Here is a 27,471-nt window from a genome sequence, read left to right as displayed (position 1 = left end):
TTCTACGTTTAATTTTTTGAGGAATCCACAGCAGCTGCACCATTTTACACTCCCACTGTCTCATGTTTTTTAAAGGATTACTTTCAGGATGAATGAAGACTAGACTATAGGAAGACGAGTGGATGCAGAGATACCAGTTAAGAGGCTCTTGCATTTATCCAGGTGAGAAATGATGGTGGTTCGGACCTACATAGTAGCAGTGGAAGTGGTGAGAAGAGACTGGATCCTGGTTTTGTTTTAAGGGTACAACCAACTGAATTTGCCAAGGGATTAGCTTTGAAGAGGGAAAGAAAGTGACGAATCAAGGATGTCTCCCAGGTTTTTGGCTTTAGCCACTGGAAGGATGAGGTTGCCATTTGCAGCCATGAGGAAGTTTGTGGGAAGTTGAGGTAGATAAATCAGGAGTTTGGGGACATGTTAAACTTAATATGCCTATTATACATCCAAATAGAGTTGATGATCCTGGTGTTCAGAGAAGATGTGTGGGTTGGAGAGAAAAGCTGAGAGTAGCCAGTGTATAGATGGCATTTAAAATCATGAGACTTGATGAGATCATCTGCGGAATGATTACAGACATCAAAAAAGAGGTCAAGACTGAGCCCTGGGACATTCCAGCAACAAGAGGTCAATGAGCAGAGAAAACAGCAAAGAACACAAAGAAGGAAATGCCAGTGAGGCAAGAGAAAAGTCACAGGACATGGTGTCCTGAAAGTCAAGCCAAGAAAGTGTTCGAAGGAGAAGGAAAGTGATCAATTGTGTCAAATCAGATGCTGATGGTTCATGTAAGATAAGCACTGAAAACTGGCCATCGCTCTTGGCACCTTAACAGAAGTTATTTCAAAGGATTGTGGGGAGACAAAACCCTGACTGAAGTGAGTTCAAGAGAGAACGGGAGGAGACCGGAGTTGGAGACAGTGAGTATAGGCGACTCTTTCAGGAGTTTTGCTGTAAAGGACAGTAGAGAAATGGTGTAGGGTTAAGAGAGGGTTGATTTTTGTCTGCATGCTTTTAGGATGGGAGAAATAACACCACGTATGACAGGAATAATCCTGTAAAGAAGAAGGACAGAATGGGATTGGGGGAGAGAATTTCTAAAGCTATGCTCTTAGACAAGAGGCAATGGGATTTAGTGCAAAGTATGGGGGTAGCATTTGAGGCAATAAGAGCAGAGGAAGCCTCCTCCTCCGGGAAGTCCCCCTCTCTCTCACAACTCAGTCTCCCTCCTCCAGGCTGTCTCCGCATTTTTCCTGACCACAGCCAGCTCGCGTTGTTCTGAGTTGGGCCGCCAAGAGTTGAGGTAATTGAATGTGTGTCTGTTTCCCCAATATCCTGAGAGCCCCTCCAAAGGCTGCATCGATGTCACCTCTCCATACACCTCCAAACTCTAGCGCAGAGCCCCACAGTCTGCGTTTGTTGAATGCCCGAAGAGACCCCAAGCAGCGGCTACGCGGCTGGTTTCACAAAGGGGGGCGGTCCTAGCCCTGCGCTCTGAGATCCAGACGTTCGAGCTCTAGCCGGGCTCCCTGCCCTCTTCCCCTGTATTCCCAGTTCGCCAACGCCCCAGCCAAGGGGCCGGCCGTGGCCCACTGCGGCCGCCGTATCGGACGACTGCTGATACCTATAAAACTCGAGGTTGGTGGGGGTGGGGCTAAGGCTCGGGGTGGGTGGGCCTGAAGACAGAACTGAGTGAGGATTGGACAGGTCGTTCAGAGGCGGAGTTTAAGGGCGAACTCCGGAATACAGGACCGAGCACAAGGAGGCGGGGCCTAATGATGGAACGGGGCGGGGATTGGGCTGAGGGCGGTTTCAGCGCAAGGATTGGGCTGAGCGCTGCGAAGCGGCGCTTGAGGGGGCGGTGCCGTGTCGGAAGTCAAAGTTCAGTAAATAGTGGTGATGTCATGCGGGCAAGATGGCGGAAGGGTGAGCCCGTCATCCAGCTCTCGGGGGTTGGGGCCTGAATTCTCCCAGGGTTGGGGTGCTGGGCGAGGGTCCCCGTGGGGAACAGGGGGCCAGCGCGGGCGTGGACGGAGCTGAAGAGGCGGGGTGGAGTCTCAGTGTGAGGAGGTGGGGAGGCGGTCTGCGAAGCCTCGGCCCCGCGGGCCGCATCCGAGGGGGAAACAGACCCGATGATTGCGCGGGCGGGAGTCTCACGGCACAGCCGCCAGATGTGTCTGTCTTCCACAGGGAGGACGTGGGATGGTGGCGGAGCTGGCTGCAGCAGAGCTACCAGGCGGTCAAGGAGAAGGTAAGCCGGGCCGGCGCCCTTCCTCCGCAGGCCCCGTGCCGCCTCACTGCAACCTGGTCCGAGCGGCCCCGCCCGGCCTGTGTGGGCGCCGGGCCCCAGGGATGAGGCCGGACCCTGACTCAGACCAGTGTGACACTAGCCACAGTGAAATAAAGATTGTTTTAAAGGCCGGAGCGACCCTTTCGTAGGAATCCATAGGAAGGCGCAATTTACTTCAGCTCGGGAAATTCACAACTTTGTAAAAGAGAGAACATTTGGTTGTAGGCCTTGAAGAAAAAGGATTCTGGCAATAGAAACTTACTCCTATAATCATTCAAATATTAGCGTATGTGCCACAGTCAGCACTCTCTGCCATGTGCTGAGGATACAGACATTAGCCAAATAGATGCAATCCTGGGCCTCACAAAGCTCACAGTCTAGTGGGGAGACGGCAGTCCCTGTGGGATGAGTGAGGCTTGCCTCTGCCAAAGGACAATGCTATTGTCTGTTACTGTTTCATGCCATGCTAGTTTGTGAAAACCAGCCCAGCAGAATTCTGGAAAGAGTCAATTACTATTTACCTCAAGCAACTGGGGTGAGTCCTGCTTCAGGGCAGACTCCAGGAGGCTTCTGACCTCAGTTAATCAGTCCTCTACTTGGAGAGCGTTTTTATTCCTCCGCTGGCCTGCATACTCCTGAACAGCCTCTCCACTCCAGCCCAGCAAATCTGAGAATGTCCTGAGCTGTTTATGTGGTTGATGAGGACTAAGAGAGAGAATTTCACGCTGAGGTTTGATAGAAGAGACTCCCAAGTACCTTGCTTCCTGTTGAACAATTTCCTAGAAGGAGAGTCTGACATTCATTCAGCAAGTGTGTGAGGGCCTGCTGTGTGTTTCCCTCAAGGTTGGTCTTACCATAACTCATGAAAAATAGACAGTTGGTTAGCCTTCCATCTTTGTTTTTGGGGAACTCCCAGTTTGAAGCAGGGGTGTGGGATTCCCCATTGGGAAAGAGAAGACTTAATTTCCCTCTCTTAGCTTCTTACTCTTACATGAACCTGGGCGAACCTAGAGACTTATAATCTCTCTAGGCCTCAGTCCCTCATCTGTAAAATGGGAATACTAATAACACCTACTTGATAGTGTTGTGAGGATTAAATGAAAATATAAGTAAAGCACTAAGAACAATATCTAATTGGGGCCAGCCCAGGGGCATAGTGGTTAAGTTTGCGTGCTCCGCTTCAGGGCCCAGAGTTCGCAGGTTCAGATCCCGGGTGCAGACCTACGCACCGCTCATTAAGCCATACTGTGGCAGCATCCCATATACAAAATAGAGGAAGATGGGCACACATGTTAGCTCAGGGCTAATCTTCCTCAGCAAAAAGAGGAAGATTGGCAGCAGATGTTAGCTCAGGGCCGATCTTCCTCACCAACAAACAAACAAACAAAAAAGAACAATACCTAGCACACGGTAAGTAGTATATAAGCATTAGCTATTTTTATTAAGTGCTGGCGGTGATGGGGAAACCTCAGAAGCACCACTAGTCCACTTTTCTTTCCATTTTTTTCTTGGTCTGTCAGTGCTTTCCTGGCCTTGCCTCCTTCCCTTCCCATCCTGGCTCCATTTGGACCAGTCATTTCCCAGCACCTTCAGTTCCCTTGCACCCTTAGCATACATTGCCCCAGAGATTACAGCTCCTAGATGGTGCTAAAATCTGCCTTCCTGTGCCCCTTACCTCCTCCTCTAGTGTGTGTGTGTGTTTGTGTTTGTCCATGGACACTGGTAGAGAAAGTCACATTGCTCTTTGGCCCAACTACAGATTCCCCAACCTCATCTGGGCCTGAGCAGCCCCCAGCAAGCTTTTTGTCTCTAATTTGCTTCTCTTCCCCTTGCCTTCAGAAACTCCCCAAACCTAACTCTTCCCTCAAGTCCCCTGTTCAGCCACTTCCTCTTTTACTTCGAGGAGACAAATTCACCTCCTACTTTTTAAAATTTGAAGTCAACAACATGATCTCTCTTATCTCCCTCCCCACCCCTGTAGCCACCACATCTAAACTTATCTATATTCACAGTCAGCTTCACCCAGCACTTGCCAAATCCAGTGGGTGGTTTTTAGCCCTTATCTTCCCTGGACCTTTTGGCTGCATTTGACACTAGTGATCAGTCCCTCTTTCTTGAAACTATTCCCTTGGTTTTTGTGACATGATTCTCTCTCAGTTCTCCACGTACTTGTCCAGGCTTTCCTCTCCTCACTGTTTCCTGAATTCCTCTTCTTCTGCCTGCCCCTTAAAGGTGATGTTTGTGGGGCCTTGTCCTCAGCCCACTGCTCTGTTTACTCTACAGACTTCCTGGGTGACTGTCTCCACTTTCATGTTGGGGTGACTCCTAGTCCTTTTCTCTGAGCTTTAGTCTTTGAAAACAGCTCTTGCTGGACAACTATCCCAGATATCCCACAGTCACCGCGGATTTTATGTGACCAAAGTCATTGTCATATTTTCTCTAAACCTGCTCCCCCTTCAGCATTTTCTCTCAGCTGGCGGCACTGCATCTACCCGATCACCTATTTTAGTAGTCAGTGGCTGTTCCTTGACTCTTTTCTTGCCCTCTGACTCACATCTGTTTAATCACCAAATCCACCTTTTTGGCCTAATCTTTCTTGAACCAATCCCACCCTTCTCAGCACTGTCCTTATTCACGTTCTGTTTTCTTGCCTGCACTATTGCAACAGCGTCCTGAACAGTCTTCCTCCCTCTTCTAATATTGTCACTCTTGTGACTCTGTCCTCCGTGGCAGTCACTGGAGTGACCTATCAAAAATGCACATCTCGTGTCCCACCTTCTTTAAGCCTTTGGTGGCTGCCCATGGTTGCCCTCCGCAACCTCTCCAGCTTTGTCCCTCACCACTTCTGCTTCACGTTTTATATTCATTAGGACTAAAATGCTTGTAGGCCTCAGTAAACCCCATGCCCCATCATGCCCAGGCTCCCTTAGCTGACTCCTGCTCCTTCTCCAGGGTGCAGTCCAGGCCTCCCTTCACCGAGTCTTTCCAGCCTCCCCATAATAACACTGGTGACCATTCTGCCCTTGCACATCAGCACTATTATCTGAGCATTTTCCCCAGGAGACTTGGACCTTGAGGGCAAGCACCATGTCTGTTTATATTTGTCCCCTCAGAGCTCACAGTCTAGTGAGGAAGACAACCATTCATCAAATAATCATGCAAATGGTTGTGTAATTAAAATTGCCCTGGTACATGTAGATTTAACAAGCAAGCATTTTTTGAGTGCCTACTCTATGCCAGGCTTTCTGTCAGACACTGGGAAAGCATCAGTGAACAAAAACATGGGCTCTGTCTTCATGGAATTCACAGTTTATCCAGGAGGATAGGCACTGAACGGGTAATCATGAGTCTGAAGTATGATTAATGTTAAAGAAGAGAACGTGCAGGTGCCCTGAGAACGTGAAGCAGAGGAGCCTGTTGGTGACATAAGAGAAGCTTCTCCAGGGAAGTGACATTTCAGTGTAGATCTGAAGGATGAACAGGAGTTAGCCAGGTTTTGAATGAAACACATTCATTGTGTTTGCTTGCTTGTTTGTTTTGAAGAGTTAGAACTATGTGTCAAGGAGAGGGAATAACGTGTAGAGACAGCCTTAGGTAGGGAAGATGCTAGAACATTTGAGAAACTTGAGGAAGGCCAGCTGGAGTTCAGTGAGGGGTGCAATGGTAGAGGATGAGAGTCTGCCAGAGGTGAGATTATATGGGCCCTGTAAGTGCCTGGTATAGATTTTATACTTGCTCGTAGGATACTGTGTAACCACAGAAGAATGTAAAGCAGGGGCAACATGGTCTACTCCAACTTGCAAAGCTTCCACTGGTGTCACAAGGAGAATGTAGTAGAGATATCTAATGCAACCCAGGAGGAGTCCAGAGGAAAGAGTAGGTTGGCATGCACTAAGGTGGTGGCAGTGTGGATGGAGAGAGCAAATTAATAAATGACTCCTCCACCCCAGTTAAGGAGTCCTGAGTCTGAAATGGAGGCATGAGTCCCACCCCCAGAGAAGCCTCTGGCTGATAGATGAGACTGTCCCATTCAGAGATTTCCCAGGCTGATGAAAACTAGCCAGGTTCTTCCCCAAAGAAAAAAACCACCAGAAAACTCAAAAGTATGCTAAAAAAAAATGCAGGTTATTATCCCTGTGTAAAATGAGAGGGCTTGCAGGGGTGAGCACAGAGAAAGTCCAGGAAGGAGTCCTTGAGTGGGTGGGATGAAGCAAGACGGGGCAAGACTTAGACAAGAGCTGAGGGCCTGCTCTCTCAAGCTGGGTCTGAGTACAGGGTGAGATTAGATTGGTCCAAAAGAAGCAAATATCATTTCTGCCCAGAGGAGCTCTGTGGATGAATAGAACCCTGGAATGATGGAACCAGGAAGGCCTGGAAAGAATCCGGTCCAATATTTCTCTTAACACCCGCTTTGTTGAATGTAAAAATCACATACATTTTTACTGGTATTAAATTGTCAAGGATTACTCATAAAAGTTTTCTAAACTATTGCTGTTACTAATGCAACGTGTTTATTAAACCTTTCAGACAGATAATTTCATATACTGCCTCCCATTTCAACTGAATTTCCCTGAGACAAAAACAGTAAAAATAGAAACACTTTCCTTTGATTAAAACATCACACACCGGGGCCGGCCCCGTGGCGTAGCCGTTAAGTGCGCACACTCCACTGCTGGCAGTCCGGGTTCGCATCCCAGGTGCGCACCTACACACCGCTCATCAGGCCATGCTGTGGTGGCGTCCTGTATAAAGTGGAGGAAGATGGCCATGGATGTTAGCCCAGGGCCAGTCTTCCTCGGCAAAAAGAGGAGGATTGGCATGGATGTTAGCTCAGGGCTGATCTTCCTCAAAAAAAAAAAAAAAAATCACACCCTTTTCTTCATGTTGTTTGAAGTTTGAAACCAATATCGTGACTTTTAAAGCACTCAAAGCATATCACATCGTGACTTTTAAAGCATAATCAAAGACTTAGCATCAAAGTCTGTTCTGTTTTCAAACTATATGTCTGTTCTGTTTTCAAACTATATATGCCATCTTCCACAGTCTGCTCTTGATAATTGCTGATCTAGTCTACCTCCCTCATTTTCTAGGGGAAAACCAGGAACTAGATGAGAGGTACTCATGGCCACATAGCTTGTAAGTGTCTGGGCTGAGACTCAGTCCCCATTCTCAGAGTAGCAGGAAGTTCCTCTGTGCTCTCTGCTGTCAGGTAATCCCAGGTCGTGGAGTTGGGACAAGTAAGCATTGTTTCTGAGCCCAGGCTTCTCACATCACTTCAGGTTTCCATGTGTCTGTCTGGTACTGAAAAAGCACAGGGAACAGGAACAAAGTTGTGGTGGAGCCAGCTGGCTCTGTTATCCGTCTCTGTCTTCCCATAGTCCTCCGAAGCCTTGGAGTTCATGAAGCGGGACCTGACAGAGTTCACCCAAGTGGTGCAGCATGACACGGCCTGCACTATTGCAGCCACAGCCAGTGTGGTCAAGGAGAAGCTGGCTGTGAGTACTACCTACACCCTCCAAGTGACTGTCCCTCACAACCTGACCTGCCCTGGGACCCCGGTGGGGGCTGCCAACCTTTCTACCATTAAGTGATTGTTTTTCCCCGTAGGCTCCCCTTTTGAAAGAGAAAGAATTGTGTCTGTCAAGCAAACAAACTACATGTATTTAGTAATGATAATCTTTCCCACTTCTGTATTGTTTTAGCGAATGTTTTCCTATTAGCAAAGTCATTCATTGTAGACAATTTAGAAAATACAGATAAGTAAAAGAAAGAAAGACAGACCTAGAGACCTCCATAATTCCATCTCCCAGAGATAACTACTATTAATATTTTGGGAGTATATCCCATATGTACGCTTTCTTTTTCAAAACTGGAATCAACTGAATACCATATTTTGTAACCTACTTTTTGACTTAATCATTGCAAACCTCATTCAATAGCATCATAAATGGCATGGTATTTTATTATGTATTTAACCAGTTCCTAGTTTCCTATTTCAGTTTTTTCCAGTATTGTAAACAGAGCTACAGTGAACATTCTGACTGCTGAATCTTTGCCCTTAATATTTTTTTTATAATAAAATATTGGGAAGGCTCATAGTGTGAGTACAGTTTTAGTTTGTTATATCTTTTAATATCTATTGTGAAACTACCTTCTGGAAAGGTTGTGTCAACTTATAGTCTCACTGGCCTTGTTTTTATTAATCAGAGCTGTATAATGGAATCTTCTTGTGAGAGAGGAGTTAGATTCTAAAGTAAGTGTGAAAAGTGAAAATTGTGTATGGTCAGAGAGACCCCTGCAAATCTCAAGTTTCCGATGGAGTAGTTGACTGGTTTTGTAGTACAGCTTCTGCTTTAGAATTGGAACAGATGGTAGTTTCTTCATTTGATCACCAGCTAAATCAATTGCCTTGCGATTAGAGGTCATGTTATGAAAAATATGTTTTGGAGTTTTTTTAGCCAAGCTTATTTTGTTGAATCTTCTTGTAAAATACTGTCTGCCTGCTAACCACAGCTACTGATGAGCATGAATGACAAGTAGCAAGCCTGTTGAACTGCTGTAAGTCCAGCCAGTAGCAGAGAGACCACTTGTCTCTTTCATTTATTTATTCCTTTTTTCCATTCAACAAATGTGATTGTATACCTGTGCCGACATGTGCCAGGCACTATGATAGGTTCTAGGTTTAAAATGCCTGGGCAGTTTAATCAGGAGTAAATATTACAGTTTTCCTTGAGGTTTTTAGAGCCTGACCCTGTCTCTCAGCATCCCTTCCCTGCTTGCTCGAGGGCATTCTGGCCAGTGTGGCTCAAGCTTGGTGTCCCACTTGCCCCTTCTAGGAGGCCCACACATTGACCCTCAGCTGGTCCCAGGTTTGCCTCTAGGCGGGGCTATCTGTTCTTATCCTGCCGATATTTCTCCAACCTTCTGTACAAAATACTCTACTTCCTGAGCAATGATGATGATGAAATTATAATACTGCTCTTTTAATGTTTGCTACATACTACACATTGTACCTGCCTTATCTCTTTTAATCTTCATAGCAGCCCTCTGAAGGAAGTATATTTATCCACATTTTACAGATAAGGAAACTGAGACTCAAGGTTTAGGTCTCATAACCAACACGTAGAAGAGTTGGCATTCAAATCCAAGTTTGACTCCAAAGCTAGTACCTTTCCCATCACTCTCCCCATAGGTCCTCTTCCTCACTGAATGCCTATGACGTGGATCCTTTCCTGTCAATTTTTGATCAGCCTGACTGGCCTTGAAATTTTGATGAAACAGCCAGTTAGGGAGCTCTGCTCTGACCTACACAGGTCTGCAGCAGGCCCTGTTCCACACCCCCATCTAGAGGATGGAGACCCTGGCTGCCTCTCTCTCCTTCTCCAGCCCCAGAGATGGGGTGAGAGGTCGTGAGCGCTTCCTTGATCCCTACACACACAGTACATTTTTGCCTCCGATGATGCTTCACCCCTCTGTACCCCATATCCCAGATTGCAGCCCGCTCCTGGGCCACTTGCTTCCTCTGCTGGCTTCTCTCTGCAGACTGAAGGCTCCTCAGGAGCGACAGAGAAAATGAAGAAGGGGTTGTCTGACTTCCTAGGGGTGATCTCTGATGCCTTTGCTCCCTCACCGGACAAAACCATCGACTGTGATGTCATCACCCTGATGGGCACGCCCTCTGGCACAGCTGAGCCCTATGATGGCACCAAGGTATTCACTAGCGATTCACTAGATGCTTAACAGCACTGGGCTCTAGCTTCCAACCTATACTCAAAAGCAAGACATGTTCAGGCTAAAAGATAAATATATGGACATAACTAAATTGGAGACTACCAATAAGCAGGAAGATAATTATTTCCAAGCTCATAATCCCATAACTCAAAGAGAACCACTGATTTCTCGGTGTATAAACTTCCATTTGTTTTTGTTTGCAAACATTGGTAAAGATGGTTTGGGTTATTTGTTTTTTTAAAAAAAAGGCGCTTTATGCATGAAATACCTGCTTTAAAAAAAAATTTAGCAGTAAACTATCAGCATCTTTCCTAGTCATCATCATTTTTTAATGTCTTTAGATTCTTACAAGTGAATATAGCATAATTCATTTTGTCATTTCCCTAGTGTTGCACATTTGGATTCCTTTCAGCTTTTAACCATAATAGGGAATGCTACAGGGAGCATCTTACAGGCATGATCTTCACCACACTTGGGTTATTTAAGACTAATTTCCAATAAAAATAAATGTATGAATGGAGAATGTCTTCAAAGCACTTAAATCACCAACAATGGTAGCATATTTCTCCCGCATTTTATTTTCTCATCATTACTTCTCGTATTTCGTGGAGTGTTTTCTCCTGAATTCACAGTTGGGCCTTCTTCATAGCATTTTACCACACTGAGTTTCCATTCCCAATGTACTGATTTTTCAGGCATGTTTTTTAGCGCTAGTATTAGCACCACCACTTAATGAACATTTGAGTGGAATTGTGAAAATTTTTAAATTATAGAATTTTAAATTATAACAGTCAATCACCAAAACTACTTGCTGAAGTTCTGATGCAGATGGCCAGCCCATACTTCACATCCTGCTGAGAAAGGAAGATGGGCTTTCCATTTACCAGCTAAAGTTTGCCACTCTGGTGGCCCTAATGGGAACACGGTTCACAGTTCACTTGGCACATTGGGTATGAAATTAAGAAATTCTTGATGAATGGCTTTAATTTAGGGGAGTTACTTTATTTCAAAATGTGCCCATAAATTTGGGCTTTACTAATATATTTGCACTAGCATTTTTCAAATTTCACATAATTCAAAAGCATTTTATACATTTAATTTTGTAGCCTGCTTACACTGTTAATTCCCAGAGGTGGAATACTGGGTGAAAGACCATTTTTCTGAGAGCCCTAGTTTTGGACTCCTTGCCAAGTGCTCCACTCCCTAGCTACAGTGTTAATTGACAAGTGCCCTGTGGGTGTGGTAGCCAACAGGAGAGAAGCTGAGTTGTGGTTGATTGGGTACTCTGGCAGAGAGGAGGTGCTTTCTATGCCTAGCACCCCAGAATTACTGTTCTCTGTTTCTTACAGGCTCGCCTCTACAGCCTGCAGTCAGACCCGGCAACCTACTGCAATGAACCAGATGGTGAGGGGGTAGTGGTGAGGGGACGGGCTTGCAGGGCAGGGAGACCAAGGGGGTCTGGGCTGTGCACCCTGTTTGTCTCTGGTAGCAGTAGCCAGGCACCCCCTGTGTAGAGGGACCAGAGTGGGGCTAGTGTGTACCTTACATCTGATGGGATGGGTTGATTGTACCTTTTCCTACCTGAACCTGGACTGTCTTCATCCCCATCTACAGAGGCTTTGCTCCCTGCCTCCCCCTCAACCTCAGCTCAGGCTCCCTCCCAGCCCTGTTACCCTGCCTCCCTTCCCTTCAGCACCTGTTTACTAAATCCCTGCCATGCATCAAGCCCTGGATTGGGAATTGGAGATCACAAATTAGTCAAACTCTCAACCCGGTCCAGACCTCCAGGAACCTGCTATTAGAAGAGAGAAACAGGAAATAAAGCAAAGCTAGTAGAGATGGAGTGACTCCTTCCACAGAAAGATGGGAGCAGTGGGAACCCAGCCTGGGGAACCTAGGATGTGACACTTGAATTGAAGTTTTAAAGATGAACTAGAAGTAAACTAATTTTACTTTTAGTAGTTGGGGAAGGGTGTTCAAACATGGCAACAGGACATTTGAAGGTCCAGAAAGAACAGGGAGCACCTGGCATTTGAGAAGCCTGGATTAAAGTGTGCATGTGAGGGACTAAAGGCAGTGAGAGCTGCTGGTGGGAGCCAGAGCAGCAAGGCTTTGGGTGCCAGATTAAGTAGTTTGAATTTTGTCCTAACAGGCTCAAGGTAGTGGTTAACCTTTTTTCAGTCACAAAGGCCTTTAAAAATCTGTTGAAAATGACAAGCCCTCTCTTCATAAAATTTTATATGCAATATGGGGATTCTTTGACCCTTTGAAGCACATCTTTGGACCCTAGCTGGAAAAGCCCTCAAAGAGAACTATTGAAGGGTTTTGAGGCCTGAGGTGATCCGTTTTTGCATTTGATAAAAGAGCCTCTGGCTTGGTTGTGAAGGGTGAAATAAAGAGGGAGAGACAGAAGACGGAAGACCAGTGAGGAGGCTTGGTAGGAATCCCCATGTCAGAGGAAGGCCAGAACCTAGGAAGTGGCAGGTGGAATGAAGAGGAAGATGTGCATAGAAGAAACACTAAGGAAGTGGAATCCAGAGTGATTGGATAAGGGAGGAGTCTAGGATGGCCCCCAGGCTTCCAGTGGATAACTGGGTGGGACAGGTTGAGGAGAGAAGAAAATGGGCGCACATTGGGTGTGCAGCTCCTGTGCAGGTGGACGTGTCCAGGGGACACCTGAACCTCTGGATCTGGTGCCCAGAAGGGTAGCCTGGGCTGTAAAGACAGACTGAGGAATTGTCAGTGGAGGGAGAGGTTGAAACTCGTGGTTTAGTGGAGGTTATCCTGGGAGAAAATGGAGGAGAAGAGAGAAGGAAAGGAAAGGAAAGGACAAAGAGGAGCCCATTGAAGACTCAGATGGAACAACTAGGGAAGTGGGAGGAAAATCACAAAAGAGTGAGAAGCCAGGAGAGAAGACGGCGTCAGAGCTCGGCAGTGGCTCCCAGGGTCAGAAACTGGAGAATGGTCACACGACGGAGGACAGAGAAGTAGCCATTGGATCTGGCAACATGATATCACTGGTGACCTGCGAACAGCTGTTTCAGAGAGAGGAGGGGATTCAGAAGCCAGGTGCAGTGGGCTAAAAAGCAAACAGGCCCAGGAGAGAATGGAGACTGCAGCCCCTTCTAGAGATCACTTAGGCGCCACGCTCTGGTATCAGTGAGGCCCACCCACCCCTTTACCCTGCCTGACCTCCCACCTTGGGCCAAACGGTTTTGAAAAAAACCTTAAGCTTTCCTTATTATCCATGTCCAGGATTAGGTGTGTTTTCTGTAGGCCCAGTGTTCTGTCCTCAGACCCAGGGAACTGACCATCAGTGTCTGTCCCTCTGCAGGGCCCCCGGAATTGTTTGACGCCTGGCTTTCCCAGTTCTGCTTGGAGGAGAAGAAGGGGGAGATCTCAGAGCTCCTTGTAGGCAGCCCCTCCGTCCGGGCCCTCTACACCAAGATGGTGAGAGCCCAGCTGGCAGCATCTCAGCCAGCTTCTGCCTTGAGGTATCGGGAAGTGGGAGGGACGTGTCCAGATTCACTGCAGAGTCACCTGGTCCTGGAGAGCAGTGGGAGACCCTGTAGAACCGGACCAGCCAGGTCCTGAGCCAAGAATCCACATGGGGGGATGCTGATTCACCAGGCTTCTGGCAGTCATGGGAGAAGTGGAAGGGCCAGCAAAGCCTGATGGGAGTTCTTTTCTCCCTCTTTGGCCAAGCTGGGCCAAGAAGGTGGGTCTCGGGGGATGGAAGTCCTCTGAGAATCACTGCTCAGCCACTTACCAGGTCTGAAATCCAGAGAAGCTGGGAACAGGCTGATAAGGCTGGGGACGCAGACCCCACACAACCACTCCCAAAGTCTCATCTCTGTTGTCCCCTCCCTCCAGGTCCCTGCAGCTGTTTCCCATTCAGAATTCTGGCATCGGTATTTCTATAAAGTCCATCAACTGGAGCAGGTATGCTGGCCTAGCCCAGGGAGGTACTCCACTCAGCCCTAGGGGAAGTAGACTGGATTTTGTTAAGAGAAGAAGGGGCACAGAGTACCAAGAGTTCTGGGGTCAGGACAAGGGTCTGGGAAGAGAGTGCCCTGACTGCTCTTGGCCATCTGCTCTTAGGAGCAGGCCCGGAGGGATGCCCTGAAGCAGCGGGCGGAAAAGAGCATCTCTGAAGAGCCTGGCTGGGAAGAGGAGGAAGGTAAGAGGTATTGAGAGGTGATGGGCAGGTAACAGGTCCTGCTTGTGGGGGAACTGTCTGGGCCATTCTTTCTGAAACCTGGTGAGACTTGGCACCCCAGGGAAGAGTAGGGAATGAGTACTGTGTTTGTGCATGCTGAAGACAGGCTGAGCTAACAAGGAAATGTTTACCAAGGCTGGTGGAATCCCAGGTTTAGATACAGAAATCAAATGTGTCAGTTGTAGCAGATTCCCCTACCAGCTCAGGGACCAGCTACTTCAGAGTCACCTAGGATGCTTATTGAAATTCCAGATTCCCTTCCCCCACTTCTAAATAAGACTTTGGGGATGTGACCAAACTTGTATTTTTAACAAGCTACCTTTGTAATGTTAATGTCCAGCCAGGTTTGAGAACCAGTGGCTTAGGGAGGGAGCTGAGCATCCTCTACCTGGATCCTCTGCTGTTCTAGCTCAGCTTAGGACAGTGTGTTTGAGCCACCTGCATGATATAATATTAACACATTTGTTAAGTACTTGTATGCCCAACCTGTCCTAAGAGCTTTACATGTATAGTCCTTACCACAACTCCATTATTCCTGTTTATAAATGAGGCAGGTAAGTTAAAGAAAAGTTCAGTACCTTGCCCAAGATCATAGGATGTAGCAGAGCCTGACTTGAATCATCTTGGGCTGTGTTGCTGGAAGCCAAATGCCCACCCACATGTGCTAGGCCCCACAGGTAGAAGAGACTTTGACCAACAGGGAGTATCTGCAGAATAACCATGATGGGGAGGAGGTGGGGAAACGGGCACCCTTTAGTCTGCATCAGACTAAACTTTGGCAGGAACCTGAGGTCTGTCTTCAGAGACCTCGAAGGTTGTCTTGGGGCTGACCAGCGTACACTGCCCTCTTTCCCTACCTATCTCTCTTGACAGAGGAGCTTGTGGGCATTTCACCCACATCTCCAAAAGAGGCAAAGGTTCCTGTGACCAAAACTTCCACATCCTTTGAAGGAGGACCTGGCCCCCGGAGTCCTTGTGAAAAGAATCTGGTAACCCCAGCTGAGCCTCCAACAGAAGTGACTCCGTCAGAGAGCAGCGAGAGCACCTCCCTCGTGACACAGATTGCCAAACCTGCCACTGCGCCTGAGGCACCAGTGCTGCCCAAGGACCTGTCCCAAAAGCTTCTAGAGGCGTCTTTGGAGGAACAGAGCCTGGCTGTGGATGTGGGCGAGACTGGACCCCCACCCCTAGCTCAGTCCAAGCCCCACACCCCTACTGGCCGCCCCAGTGGCCCAGAGCCCAGACCTCCAGCCAGAGTAGAGACTCTGAGGGAGGAGGTGCTCACAGACTTACGGGTGTTCGAGCTGAACTCAGACAGTGGGAAGTCTACACCCTCCAACAATGGAAAGAAAGGTAAGTCAAGGCCAAAGCCAGAGAGTATGTGGGGGCAGGGCAGGTGAGAGTTGCCACCTCCCAAGGCAGACTTGTTTGCTTGTCCCTTGTGAGGATCTTAGGAGCAGATGTCCTTCATTTGTGATACTGGTGATGATGATGACAGTTGCTAGATATTGACTATTACTATATTTCATCAATTCTAAGATGCACATATTCTCTGAAATAAGGATGCATCTTACAGTTGTTGGGGTCTTAAATTCAACAAAATAAGGTTTATGTCAGGTCCTATGCTAGATATGTTATATTGCATTTAATTTCTCACTTATATCTCACAACCCAGTGAGGTCGGTATTACTGTCCTTATTTTACGGATGAAGAAAGGCTCAGAAATGTTAAGTAACTTGCTCAAATTCACACAGCTAGGAAGTGGCAAGCCTAGATTCAGACTCAAAGCCCATGCCCTTAACTACCACACCGTGCCAATTTCTATCCTTTTGGACAATTCAACCTTATCCTGGGTTGGGAATCCCTGTGATATTGATTGATGTCAATGGTCTTCTCCCCTGGGTGATCTCAGGAAAGTCATTTAGCTTCCCTAAGCCTTCATTAATTATCATCATGAAATATATAAACAAAACTTACATGTTTTGTTTAGAGAAGAATAAAGTGAACACTCAAGAAATTGCTATGACCTAACTTAAGTAATAGAGCTTTCATTTCTGATCTGTATAACGGAATTTTAGACTGGAGACTCTGACTTGATGGCAAAGGGAAACCTCTCTAACTCCTGGAATTAAAGGACAGTGATAGCTCTGGTGTCAACTTTTTTGCCACATTCAAAATATCTCTCCAGAGATAGGGGCTGAGTGACACCCTCAACCCCTCACACACACGCATCCTGTCTTTGCTATGACTTGGTACTGGTCAGCCACAAAGCTTGCCCAGTGGTTGAGCCCTGACCTGCTGGCTCAGTGAGGGACTGGTTTGCTGCAGTGGATGGGAAACAAGCCCCACCCCACCTTTGCCCTGCTCCCTGATGGAAACTGCGGGGTTTCCAGTTTCCAATACAGTGTTTTCCTTCTGACTCTGCTTCAGTGAGGTCGTCTGAGCTCCTACCTACTCTTTATGAGACACTGAGGAGGGAGGGGCAAAAGCTGCAGTCTTTATGATGAAGCGTGAAGCAGTACGAGACAAGTTTGGTACTAGAAGAGTTCAGAGAAAGAAGGAATCTGGGCATCAGCGGGTATTTCACTGAGGAAACAGGCACTGTGTAGGAGAGTTGGAGAGTTTGGGGCAGGTGTGGGGAAGTGGTAGTTCAAGCTGAGGGGGCCTACAAAGTCCAGATAGCAGAGGGCATGGGGCACGTTTAAGGGGTGGTGACGAAAGCCCATTTTTCTGTATTGTCTCCCAGGAGAGGGAAGAATAAGAAGGGTGGATGGGTTGGCTCAGAAATAGAACTTAAGAACTTAAAATCTTCAGCTGGATTCAGAAGGTTGGACTTGGTGCCATAAAGCTTCAGAGCATGGAGACAAAGGGCTCAGGCTCTGGAGTTTGGTCAGTTCTGGGTTCAAATCTCAACTTTGTTCATAAGCCATGTAACTTCAGAAAAGTTAATGATCTTCTCTAAGCCTCTGTTTACTCCTCTGTAAATTGAGGGTAATTGTTTCACAATAGGTCCTCAGTCAGGGAAGAAATTTGAGTAGAGCCCTGCTTTGGGGAAATGGTGATGATAATAAGAGGTACCATTCTCTGAGCACTTTATATCTGTACAGCTCTGTGCTAAGCACTTGATATGCCTATCACTCAATCCTCAGAAAAGCCCTATGAGAGCTGTATTATTTTCCCCATTTTTTTATGGTAGGAAACTGAGATCAATCACTCACCCAATAAGTATTTAGTGTGAAAGTCCCTTAGGAGACTGGAAGCATAGATGATAGACCCGACAGGTGGTATGGGGTTGCTGGGTGGCTGGTCCTCAGGGCCCATTTGAGGTAGTGGTCATGGATCTTGAGACCAGATAGCACTGTTGTGCTTTTGTCCAGCCACGTTCAGTTGCTCAGGTGCAGGCACAGAGCAGACAGGGAGTTGGATTTCACCAGGGTTCAAGTTTAGCCAGGTGGAATCAGTGGAAGAAAAGAAGAGAGTCCAAGTAAATGCAAGAAGTGATCAGAGTGATGACTCGTGGACTCTGAGCTGGGTAAGGGAGGAAATGACAGTGGAACAGTTGGGGGGAATTATAGAATTATAGGTTCTATTTGGAATTGGGCTACTAGAGAGCATGATCAGAAAAAATGAGTGGTGGGTGGAGACCGGATGAAATGAGATTATGGGGAGATGTGGCATAAGCTCTTAACCGCTCTGCTGTACTGCCGCTGACGCACTCAGGGGTATGCAAAAGGAGGGGCTGGGGGTTCGATGCAGAAGACCTACCAGAAGTAGTTGTAGTCACTTAGTGAGGGGAGGAGCCAGGGTAGGACTGGCTCCTACCCAGTTTTGGACTAGGGTAGGACAGTGGGAACAGAGTAAAGGGAATAAATCTTAAAAGGAAGAATGGAGGCTTGGAGACAGAGTGACTCTTTTTTCCTCTTATGTCCACATCCTAGGATGACAGGAGGGAGGCCTGGTCTTTGGGTACAGCAGAGTCTCTTAGAGTGGCCCAGCCACAGGGTCTCCCAGTTCCCAGGGTCCCTGTCATTACAGAGCTGCTTCCCACCTGCATTTTGTCCCTAGATCCATTTGATCTAAGAGACTGACCCTGCTCTGGTTCCCTCAGCAGGGAGAGGGGAGGGGAGATTGGCATTGGCCTGTGGCCTGTGGCCTGTAGCCTGTAGCCTGGAAGGAGCCCTGGGCTTAAGGCTGCACTTCACCACTGACTGACCTGGGAGTGGCTTTTGCCTCCATATCTTCTTTGGGGAAGCAGAGATCCAATTAAACAGAAGAAAATGAGCTGTGAGTGACAGTACTGTGAGGTTAGTAACCACCTGAAAACCCCCCCTTCCTTTAAAAAAAAGAACAGTTGGGCCGGCCCCGTGGCTTAGCGGTTAAGTGCGCACGCTCCACTACTGGCGGCCCGGGTTCGGATCCTGGGCGCACACCGACACACCACTTCTCCGGCTGTGCTGAGGCCACGTCCCACATACAGCAACTAGAAGGATGTGCAGCTATGACATACAACTATTTACTGGGGCTTTGGGGGGAAAAAAAGGAGGAGGATCGGCAATAAATGTTAGCTCAGAACCGGTCTTCCTCAGCAAAAAGAGGAGGATTAGCATGGATGTTAGCTCAGGGCTGATCTTCCTCACAAAAAAAACAAAAAAAAACAAAAAAACACACACACAGTAAAACTCCATCATGAAGTCTTAAATTGTTGCGTAGGTCAGTTCTCTGCCACATGCACAGTATAATGGAGATCTTAATACACTCATTGTGTGACAGGACAGGATGGTGGGAGGAGGCAGACAGCGGAGGAAGCCCAAATTCACATCTCTGCCACTCGAAACCTTCATTTCCTCATCTGTAAATTGGGACTTTTAGTACCCACCCCAGAGGGTGGATGTGAAGTGCTCCAAAAATGTTAGCTGATGCTCTGTTTTCTACCCCTGAAAGGGTCTGGTCTAGCGTTTAAGCCTGAAGAAGAGAGTTTAAAATCCCTAGAGGGTGGGCCGGCCCCGTGGCTTAGCGGTTGGGTGCGCGTGCTCCGCTACTGGCGGCCCGAGTTCAGATCCCAGGTGCGCACCGACGCACCGCTTCTCCGGCCATGCCGAGGCCACGTCCCACATACAGCAACTAGAAGAATGTGCAACTATGACGTAGAACTATCTACTGAGGCTTAGGGGAAAAAAAGATCCCTAGAGGGCAGCCTGAAATTAGGGGAAGCTGTCGTGGCCATGGCCACAGCTCTGAAGTAAGGAATCAGCCAGGAGTCTGGCTTCTAACTCACAGGAGGCCTGCACTGACAGCCAGGTGCATGCCACCAAAGTGTCCTGAAGGCAGGAGGAGACTTAGATATGGAATCAGAAGAACTGGGTCTTGGTTTCAGATCTGCCCCTGACTAGCTGTGGGACCATGTGCAAAATTACTTAACTCTGAGACGAGGCCTTTAACAGCTCCATTTATTAAATATGCACTATGTATATATGTTATAGGCACTTTACATTGATACCTCCAATCTAAACACTGTTGTATCTCAAACTGCAGGCCCAAGCTACACAGAATCACCCCGGTACCTGTTTATAATGCAGAATTCTGGCCCACCACCTAGGAGGTGGTGGGCCAGAGAGGAGAGGAGGCAGGAATCTGCATCCTAATAAGCTCCTCCAGTTAGACTGAAGCCCAGAATAACTTGCCCAAGACTGCACAATAGATAAAAGAGGAGCTGTTCCACTCAGGTTGGCTCCAGAGACCATGCTCTTACCACACTGCTCGTGGCTAGCCAGGTGGCTAGGAAGAGAGAATAGTGCAAGACCTCTTATAAGGAACATGGGGACAGGGTGTAGCGGGAGGTCTCAGAGCCTGGGCGCCTCGCGAGGAGCAAGCTGGACAAGAAGAAACAAGGAGATGCCATTGGGGGATCAGGGGCCTCCTCGTTTTAAAGGTGCTTTAAAAAATGATTACAAAGTAATATGTGTTCATTTTAGGAAAAAAAAACACCAAGAAAAATTACCCATGACCTCATCACCTAGAGATAACTATTGTTAGTATTTTGCTCATCTTTTCTGTATGTGTGCATGCATCTGTGAGCATATTTTTTAAATGGAATCATACTGCGTAAACTTTTTTTAAAGAAACTATTTTTGTAGTTTTCTTCTTAGTAATAACTTTCACATGTACATTTTGTTCTAGAGAGTGGTTGTCAAACTTGAGCAGACATCAGAATCACCTTGAGCAGGGACTGGTAAACCTTTTCTGTATGGGGCCAGATCACAGATCTTTTAGGCTTTTTGGAGCATACAGTCTGTCCCAGCTACTCAGCTCTGCTGTTGTAGCATGAAAGCAGCCATGGACAATATGCAAAAAAATGGCCATGGCTGTGTTCCAAAATTTTATTTCCAAAAACAGGCAGTAGGCTGGATTTAGTCCACGGGCCATAGTTTGCTAACCCCTGGTTTACAGAAACGGTCCGTGAATATTTATTGAGTATAAACTATGTGTTCTGGTCACTTGGAATACATAAGAAAACGAAACAAAGATCCCTGCCCCTGGGGAGCTCACATTCTAGCTCCTCTATTATTAGACAATAAGCATATTAAATCTGATTATGTAATATGCTAGAAAGTGATAACTACAATGGAAAAAAGAACAGCTAGAGCAGAGCGAGGGGGATGGGTTGCGATTTAAAATAGGATGGTCAGGGCAGGCCACATTTAGGTGGTGAGATTTGAGCAAAGGCGTGAAGGAAGCGAGGAAGGTGTCCTGTGGATATCTGAGGAAGAGAGTTCCAAGTACAGGGAACAGCCCATGCAAAGGCCTTAAGGTCGAGATGTGCCTGGTGTGTTCGGGAGTGGCAAGATCGCTGTAGGTAGAATGGAGTGAGTGAGGAGGAAGAGGTTCATTGTTTATTTCTTCTGGAAGATTTCTGTGGCTCCCAGGGAGCCCCTGGGCCAAAGTGCTTCTCCACTGTTCAGTAACTTGCTTTTTCTCACTTAATAGTTTGACTATTTTGCCATGTGTATAAATGTTCTACAGCCTAACCTTCAAAAGCCACATAATGTTCCGTCATCTGACTACACCATTTATTTATTTTAGTAATTCCCTATCAGTGGACTTGCAGGTGGTTTTTTAAGTTTTCATCACTATAGGGAATATCCTTTTGGCTAAATTTTTGACTGAATCCAGAATTTTTCCTTAGGATGGATTCCTAAAAGTGGGATCCCTGAGCCAGAATGAAAGCAGAATGTAAAGACCTTTGATGTGTATTTGTCAGGCCCTTTTAAAGAGTGTCATCCAGGGCCGGCCCCGTGGCTTAGCGGTTGAGTGCGCGCGCTCCGCTGCTGGCGGCCTGGGTTCGGATCCCGGGCGCGCACCAACGCACTGCTTCTCCGGCCATGCTGAGGCCACGTCCCACATACAGCAACTAGAGGGATATGCAGCTATGACATACAACTATCTACTGGGGCTTTGGGGGAAAAATAAATAAATAAAATTAATAAAGAGTGTCATCTGGGCCGGCCCCATGGCTTAGCGGTTAAGTGCGCGCGCTCCGCTACTGGCGGCCCGGGTGTGGATCCCGGGCGCACACCGACGCACCGCTTCTCCGGCCATGCCGAGGCCGCGTCCCACATACAGCAACTAGAAGGATGTGCAACTATGACATACAACTATCTACTGGGGCTTTGGGGAAAAAAAAAAGGAGGAGGATTGGCAATAGCTGTTAGCTCAGAGCCAGTCTTCCTCAGCAAAAAAGAGGAGGCTTAGCGTGGATGTCAGCTCAGGGCTGATCTTCCTCACAAAAAAATAAAAAATAAAAAAAAAATAAAGAGTGTCATCTCCCCCAGCTACAACCTCTTCACATACCCCTTTGTGCCTTTCACACTGTGGATCATGGTTCCAGGCTCAAGCACGGACATCAGCGAGGACTGGGAGAAGGACTTTGACTTGGACATGACTGAAGAAGAAGTGCAGATGGCACTTTCCAAAGTGGATGCCTCTGGTGAGGTGAGTGGGCCTGGCTGGCCACAGGGAAGCAAGCCCAGTGATCCCAGGGTCTGAGGACTCTCCCCACCAAGCCCAACTGTCCCCTCCAGGTGGATCCCTGCTCCTATCTAAGGTGGCAGGCTGCAGGAAGGGAGCTGGGGCTTCCCACTCAGGCCCTGACCAGTTGTCATCAGCAGGCTCTGCTTCCCCTCAGTTCTAGCATGGACGGATTGGAGAGTTCTTGACATTAGCTCTGTATCCAAATCGCCTGAGGAACTACTGAAAAATGTAGACACCAAACCCTGCCCCAGATCTTCTGACTCATGGTCCCCAGGTGTGGGATCTGAGCAGATTCCTGGCCTTGGAGACAAAAGACAATGTGATCTAGGGCAAGTCACTTAACCTGAGCCTCTGTTTCCCCATCTAAAACATGAATTGATAATTATAAGCTTTAAGCTGTGATAAACAATGCATTTGACACATCAGGCACAGCGCCTGGGACATGGAGCACTAATAGATGTTACTGAAACCACCACAGAACCCAGTCCAGTTTTAAGCTCAGAGGCCTTATTACTACTCTTATTCTTCACTACCTCTCAGAATCAAGAATGGGTCATGTTGAATGAGAGACTAGGGAAAAAAGCGCTCACAGCAATAAGTGACAGGACTGAGGCTTCAGCCCAGACATCTGATTCAAGTCAGTGTTACCTCCGGTGGCACACAAGAACCACGTGATTCCTTCCATCGTGTAGCTCATGAACCTGCTATAAAGAGGTGAACAGATTAGAGAGACGGGAAGGGCCTCGTTTTTCATATTGGGAAACTGAAGCCTGAGGGGAGGTAGAGACCTATGCGAGGGTATTTTGCACCTGTGACCTCACTATACTCAGGGCAGAGAAGGCCCATGGCACCCTTTCATGCCACAGGGACTTGATGGCTTTTTTGTCTTCGTGGCCCTCTTTAAATCCTAACATTCAGTATACCCAAGCAGAGTCATTCTATAACCCGTCATACCAGGGATCAGCTGACGCAGGCCAAGAGAAAGTTCCCAGGGCAGACCCTGGGGATTAGGGTGCTGGAGCCCTAGTGAAGACCCTGTGAGCACCTGCAGTCCAGTGCCACGCTTGCCTCTGATCCCAGTGCTACTCTCAAGTTCTCTGCCTCTCAGAGCCATGTTCTTATCTGCTCAGCAGGAGATAAGTTCTTAAGGGATTGACTTGGTTCCTATAGGCATAGTGTCCTCTTATAGTGTCCAGTGTTGGTTGGTGGAAGCATTTCCTTTGGGTCTAGAATGATCAAAGCAGCAGACCCACCCCTTAGGCAGACACATTCCTTAAGACTAGTGGTTCACTCGCATAGGGGGCAGTGTATGCCCAAGGTGGCAGGAGGGGTTGGGAGAGCTCTCTGGAAATGGAGGCAACAAGGGGAGCTTGGGTCTGGGCTTGACTCAGAGGAGTAAATACGTGTTTATGCTCTCCATTATCCCCTCCCGTTTGCAGCTGGAAGACGTAGAGTGGGAGGACTGGGAATGAGAGGAGCCAGAGCGAGCAGCTCCCCCACCACCGCACCTCCCACCTCCCTCACTCGTCTCAGCCCAGCCCTGGAAGACACTGACTGAGAATGTCCCCCCAAATGGCCTCTGTCAACCAGAGCTCTGGGCACAGATTCTGGGTTGCTCCTTGCTGGCCCTTTGGGCCTCTGTTCACATCTGGGAAGGGGCTCACTAAATCCAAACCAAGAACTCTGACTTGTGCCAACCATAAGATGACCTAACGGGGAGGAAACCTACCCCCCTCACCGGAAGAGCCTATACATCTCTACTGAACACCCACTGTTCTGGGGACTCTTGCGGGGAAGTCCCAAGGGATAGCTCTAGCCCTTCTGCCTTTGTAGGCAGAAGCTAAACCACCAGTCTCTTGGGGGAAGCTGAAACAACACACACTGTCTACCCATCAGCAGGCAAGGAAGCCATGCCACCTGCCCTTGGCTACACAGGGATGGCGGGCACATTTTGGTTCCTATCCCAGCGGGTGAGAGGCATTTGCCTCTGGGAAATTTGCTTCTCTTGGGAGTCTTCCCCTCCCAGGCATTGTCCATTCCTGTAAAGATTCCTTGTGGTTCAGAATCTAGAGACCAAACCCTGAGTTCCCACCTCCTTCCTTTCATCCGGCCCAGGCTGTTATGTCCCCAACGCCTTTCCCAGGGCTTCTTCATGTCAGATGCACCCAAGTCCTTAGCCCAGCTGTGCCACCTGCAAGAGTCTGCTCTTGCATTTCTCCCCCTCCCCAAGAAGGGAGGGGGCCACTTCAGGCCCTTCTGTGCGTTGCCTGGCAGGATACCTTGTCCAACCAGCTACCCACCTCGACTCCCCTGTAGCTTAGGACACAAGCCAGCTACCAGCGGTACAGAGCAGTGATCAAAGCCGAGTACTCACAACTCTGGTAAGCCCAGCTTCTCCGCCTCAACCCTTCTGCTGCTTGAAGGGATATGCTGGGGGTGAACTTCTTGAGGCTCTCATCAGGCTTCTGCAGAAGCTCTTCTTCCTGAAGACAGATCCAGTCTTTGTGGCTCTCACCCTCCACTCTGGTAAAGCTGCACCTCTCTTGGGGAATGAGGGGCTGCAGGAATCCCTGGAGACCCTGGTGCTTCACGATGCTGCTCTGGTGATTCTTGTACATAATCTGGTGTGTTCACCAATGATTTAAAGGGATGGTGGTCAGGGATGCCAAGAGAGTGGTGTTCATTTCCACTTCAAACCTTCAATGAGGGGGTGGGATGGAGAGAATGCTGAATCTTTTTTTGATGGGATGGGATTTTTCTCTTTGTAATTATTTCTTTAGTTTAATTAACCTTTTGGTTGTTTGTGCAATATTATATATTTTAAATTATAATGCATCTCCCCAGAGTATTTTGTAGCTGGGAAAAGAAAAAAGGAAAAAAAAAAAAGATTCTAACAGCTGTTAGTTTTGTAATTAAAAAAGAAAGAAAAAAGAACTTTGTCCTGAACCTTTTCCAGACTTGCCGTTAACAGCATTAAAGAGATTCAACAGAAGCTGGAAGGTGTCTGGGGGTCTGTTCTTGTCCCCCATGGCAGCTGCCCTTGGAGGCAAGGCAGAATGCACGCCATGTGCAGGGTGGCTGCCCACTTGGAGCCTGGGGGAGGGGGAGGGATGGGGGTTAGCCTGGGTCGTGGGGAAGTCCCTTGTCCTCATCCCAGACTCAGCTTGGCCTTTGGGATGAGGAAGGGACAGGGCCTCCAACAGACCTCTCACCAAGACAAGGAATCAAGACCATTTCTGCATTCCCAACACTTCTGCTTTTATTTGGAAAGAAAGTTGCAACAACAGTGGTTCCGATTGCTCTTGGTCATTTTTCTCCTCTCCTCCCCGTGTATGTGTATGATTCTGGGGTCTATTTTTAATTAACTTTAGTTAAACACCTGTATGAAAATCACTTGTCAGCCTTAATAAAAGGGAAGTCTGAACGAGGCCCTCTGGTTCCATGAAGATCTTTAAAGGAAAAGAGAAGTAAGGCTGGGGAGGGTGTAGGTAAGTTTTAGGATAAGTAAACTTAAAGTGTAAAATATATATCACCATTTTAGAAGCGGGTTTTGGGTTTGCTTTCTCCCCCTACTTTATTGGGGAGGACTTGCCATTGCTTTTACGAAGTGCTTGCTAGCCATGGATGCCAACTAACTTCTTCGATGGAAGGCCGGAGAGTCATGTCTGGTTCCAGGAGCCGCTTGAGCAGGTCCTGGCATTCAGCCGAGATGCCCAGATGAGTGGGGAAGGACACCCCCTTCTGCTGCTGCCACAGCATCTTGGGGATGTCTGTGTCGTCAAAAGGTAGGCTGGCACAGAGCATGACGTACAGGACCACACCCATGCTCCAGACATCACCCTTCTTGCTATCGTGGGGAATACCCTGCAGCACCTCAGGGGCAGCATAGGCTGTGCTGCCGCAGAAGGTTTGGCTCAGCTCCCGGCGTGACTTGGGCAGCACCTTGGCGAAGCCAAAGTCAGTCAGCTTCAGGTTGAAGCCTTGCAACAAGGCGTTCTCGCACTTGAGGTCTCGGTGGGCCACGCCACAGCCGTGGCAGTAGCGGATGGCCTCGACCATCTGACGGAAGAGGGCCTTAGCCTGGCTCTCAGGCAGTGGCCCCCCATTCAGCACGCAGTCAAAGACATCCCCTCCCTCAGCCAGCTCCATCACCAGGTAGATTTTCCCATCGGCGGACTCCAGCATCTCATACACCTGGATGATGTTCTTGTGGTCCAGGATACGGACGATCTGGAGCTCCCGAGGCAGGAATCTCTGGATAAACTCTGAGGAAACAAGGGGAAAAGAGATGGGGTATCAAGGCTGGAAGGGCCTAACTCCTTACTCCTGTCTCCTACCTTCCAGCTTCTGTCTGCCCATCACGTCTGGGTCTTGTGCCTTGGTTGCCTTTAACAGTCTTAAATGTCTAGCTGCTTGGACATTGCAAAGAATGTTCACCTCTATTATTTTTGCATTAATATATTATTCAAAGGAACTAGTCCCTGCCAGCCTCAGGGACTGTTGTGAGCAGCCTGTGAGACCTTGGATATCAAGGTGCTTTGGGGACTTGTAGACAAAGCCATTGAATCTCAGTTATTAGGCCTGATTTGCCCACAGTGAGGTGAGCGAACTCCTTCCACCCCTGCCTCCTGACCCACAGTTCTTTCCATGAGCCCTGTCTTTCCCATCTCTACCTGCCTTGGCACCAACTCCTGCCCTCTGCTAGCCCTGGCCGTGGCCTCTCTCTGTTCCCCTCCTGGAATAAGAGAGGCCTGGCAGGCTCAAGTTCTGCCTCTGAGGACTCTCCACCTCCTGCCACCTTAATTTTGGGTTTTGGAGGGTGTGATGTTCCTGGACTCCCAGCATTCTCTGTTCCCCACTGACCTACCCCAGAGGCACCATCTCTCTTGCTTTCCCTGGTTCCAGACTAAAGGGAGGAAGGAATGAGCCTTCTGACTGGAGGAAGCACCCACCCACCTCAGCCAGCCCTCCCTTCTTCCAAAGGGGCCCCAGCTCACCTTCTGGCCCTCCCATCTTGTCTATAATTTTAATTGCCACTTTTCTTTGGTGTTTTTTGGAAAATGCTTCTTTGACTTTTGAGTAGGTCCCTTCCCCAATGGTCTTGCCCAGCTGGTACCCATTGGAGAGCAGAAAGTCCTCCATGCTGTCTAGCGCCTCCTTCCTATCACCCTCTCAGCTCATGCTGCCTCCAGGAGGCAGCTCTACTCCA

The 27,471-nt window shown here is 48.1% G+C and overlaps 2 protein-coding genes across 2 annotated transcripts; one reads left to right on the top strand and one right to left on the bottom strand.

Annotated features, from left to right (window-relative positions):
* Positions 1-1,899: 1,899 nt before the first annotated feature.
* On the top strand, positions 1,900-25,366 carry BSDC1 (BSD domain containing 1). The gene is made up of 11 exons (XM_058553553.1): positions 1,900-1,920; positions 2,185-2,245; positions 7,663-7,779; positions 9,827-9,994; positions 11,365-11,419; positions 13,350-13,465; positions 13,889-13,957; positions 14,117-14,195; positions 15,108-15,587; positions 22,120-22,223; positions 23,702-25,366. Exons 1-11 carry the CDS (start codon positions 1,910-1,912, stop codon positions 23,732-23,734), a joined length of 1,293 nt encoding a protein of 430 aa, XP_058409536.1. The 5' UTR covers positions 1,900-1,909; the 3' UTR covers positions 23,735-25,366.
* TSSK3 (testis specific serine kinase 3) lies at positions 25,364-27,404 on the bottom strand. The gene is made up of 2 exons (XM_058553555.1): positions 27,260-27,404; positions 25,364-26,527 (listed from the first exon to the last, which is right to left on the bottom strand). Exons 1-2 carry the CDS (start codon positions 27,402-27,404, stop codon positions 25,863-25,865), a joined length of 810 nt encoding a protein of 269 aa, XP_058409538.1. The 3' UTR covers positions 25,364-25,862.
* Positions 27,405-27,471: the final 67 nt, after the last annotated feature.

This window comes from Diceros bicornis, chromosome 13 (assembly GCF_020826845.1).
Source record: "Diceros bicornis minor isolate mBicDic1 chromosome 13, mDicBic1.mat.cur, whole genome shotgun sequence".
Taxonomy (NCBI): Eukaryota; Metazoa; Chordata; class Mammalia; order Perissodactyla; family Rhinocerotidae; genus Diceros; species Diceros bicornis.
Note: the sequence above shows the minus strand (reverse complement) of the source record. Positions and strands in the feature narration are given on the sequence as shown.

Bases quoted from the DNA above. Each gene is read 5' to 3' on its own strand.
- BSDC1 (XM_058553553.1), top strand. The intron at 14,196-15,107 runs GTAAGAGGTATT...CTCTCTTGACAG, and splicing joins TGGCTGGGAAGAGGAGGAAG to AGGAGCTTGTGGGCATTTCA. The intron at 15,588-22,119 runs GTAAGTCAAGGC...TCATGGTTCCAG, and splicing joins CTCCAACAATGGAAAGAAAG to GCTCAAGCACGGACATCAGC.
- TSSK3 (XM_058553555.1), bottom strand. From the start codon at position 27,404: ATGGAGGACTTTCTGCTCTCCAATGGGTACCAGCTGGGCAAGACCATT. The intron at 26,528-27,259 runs GTGAGCTGGGGC...TTGTTTCCTCAG, and splicing joins CAAGATGGGAGGGCCAGAAG to AGTTTATCCAGAGATTCCTG.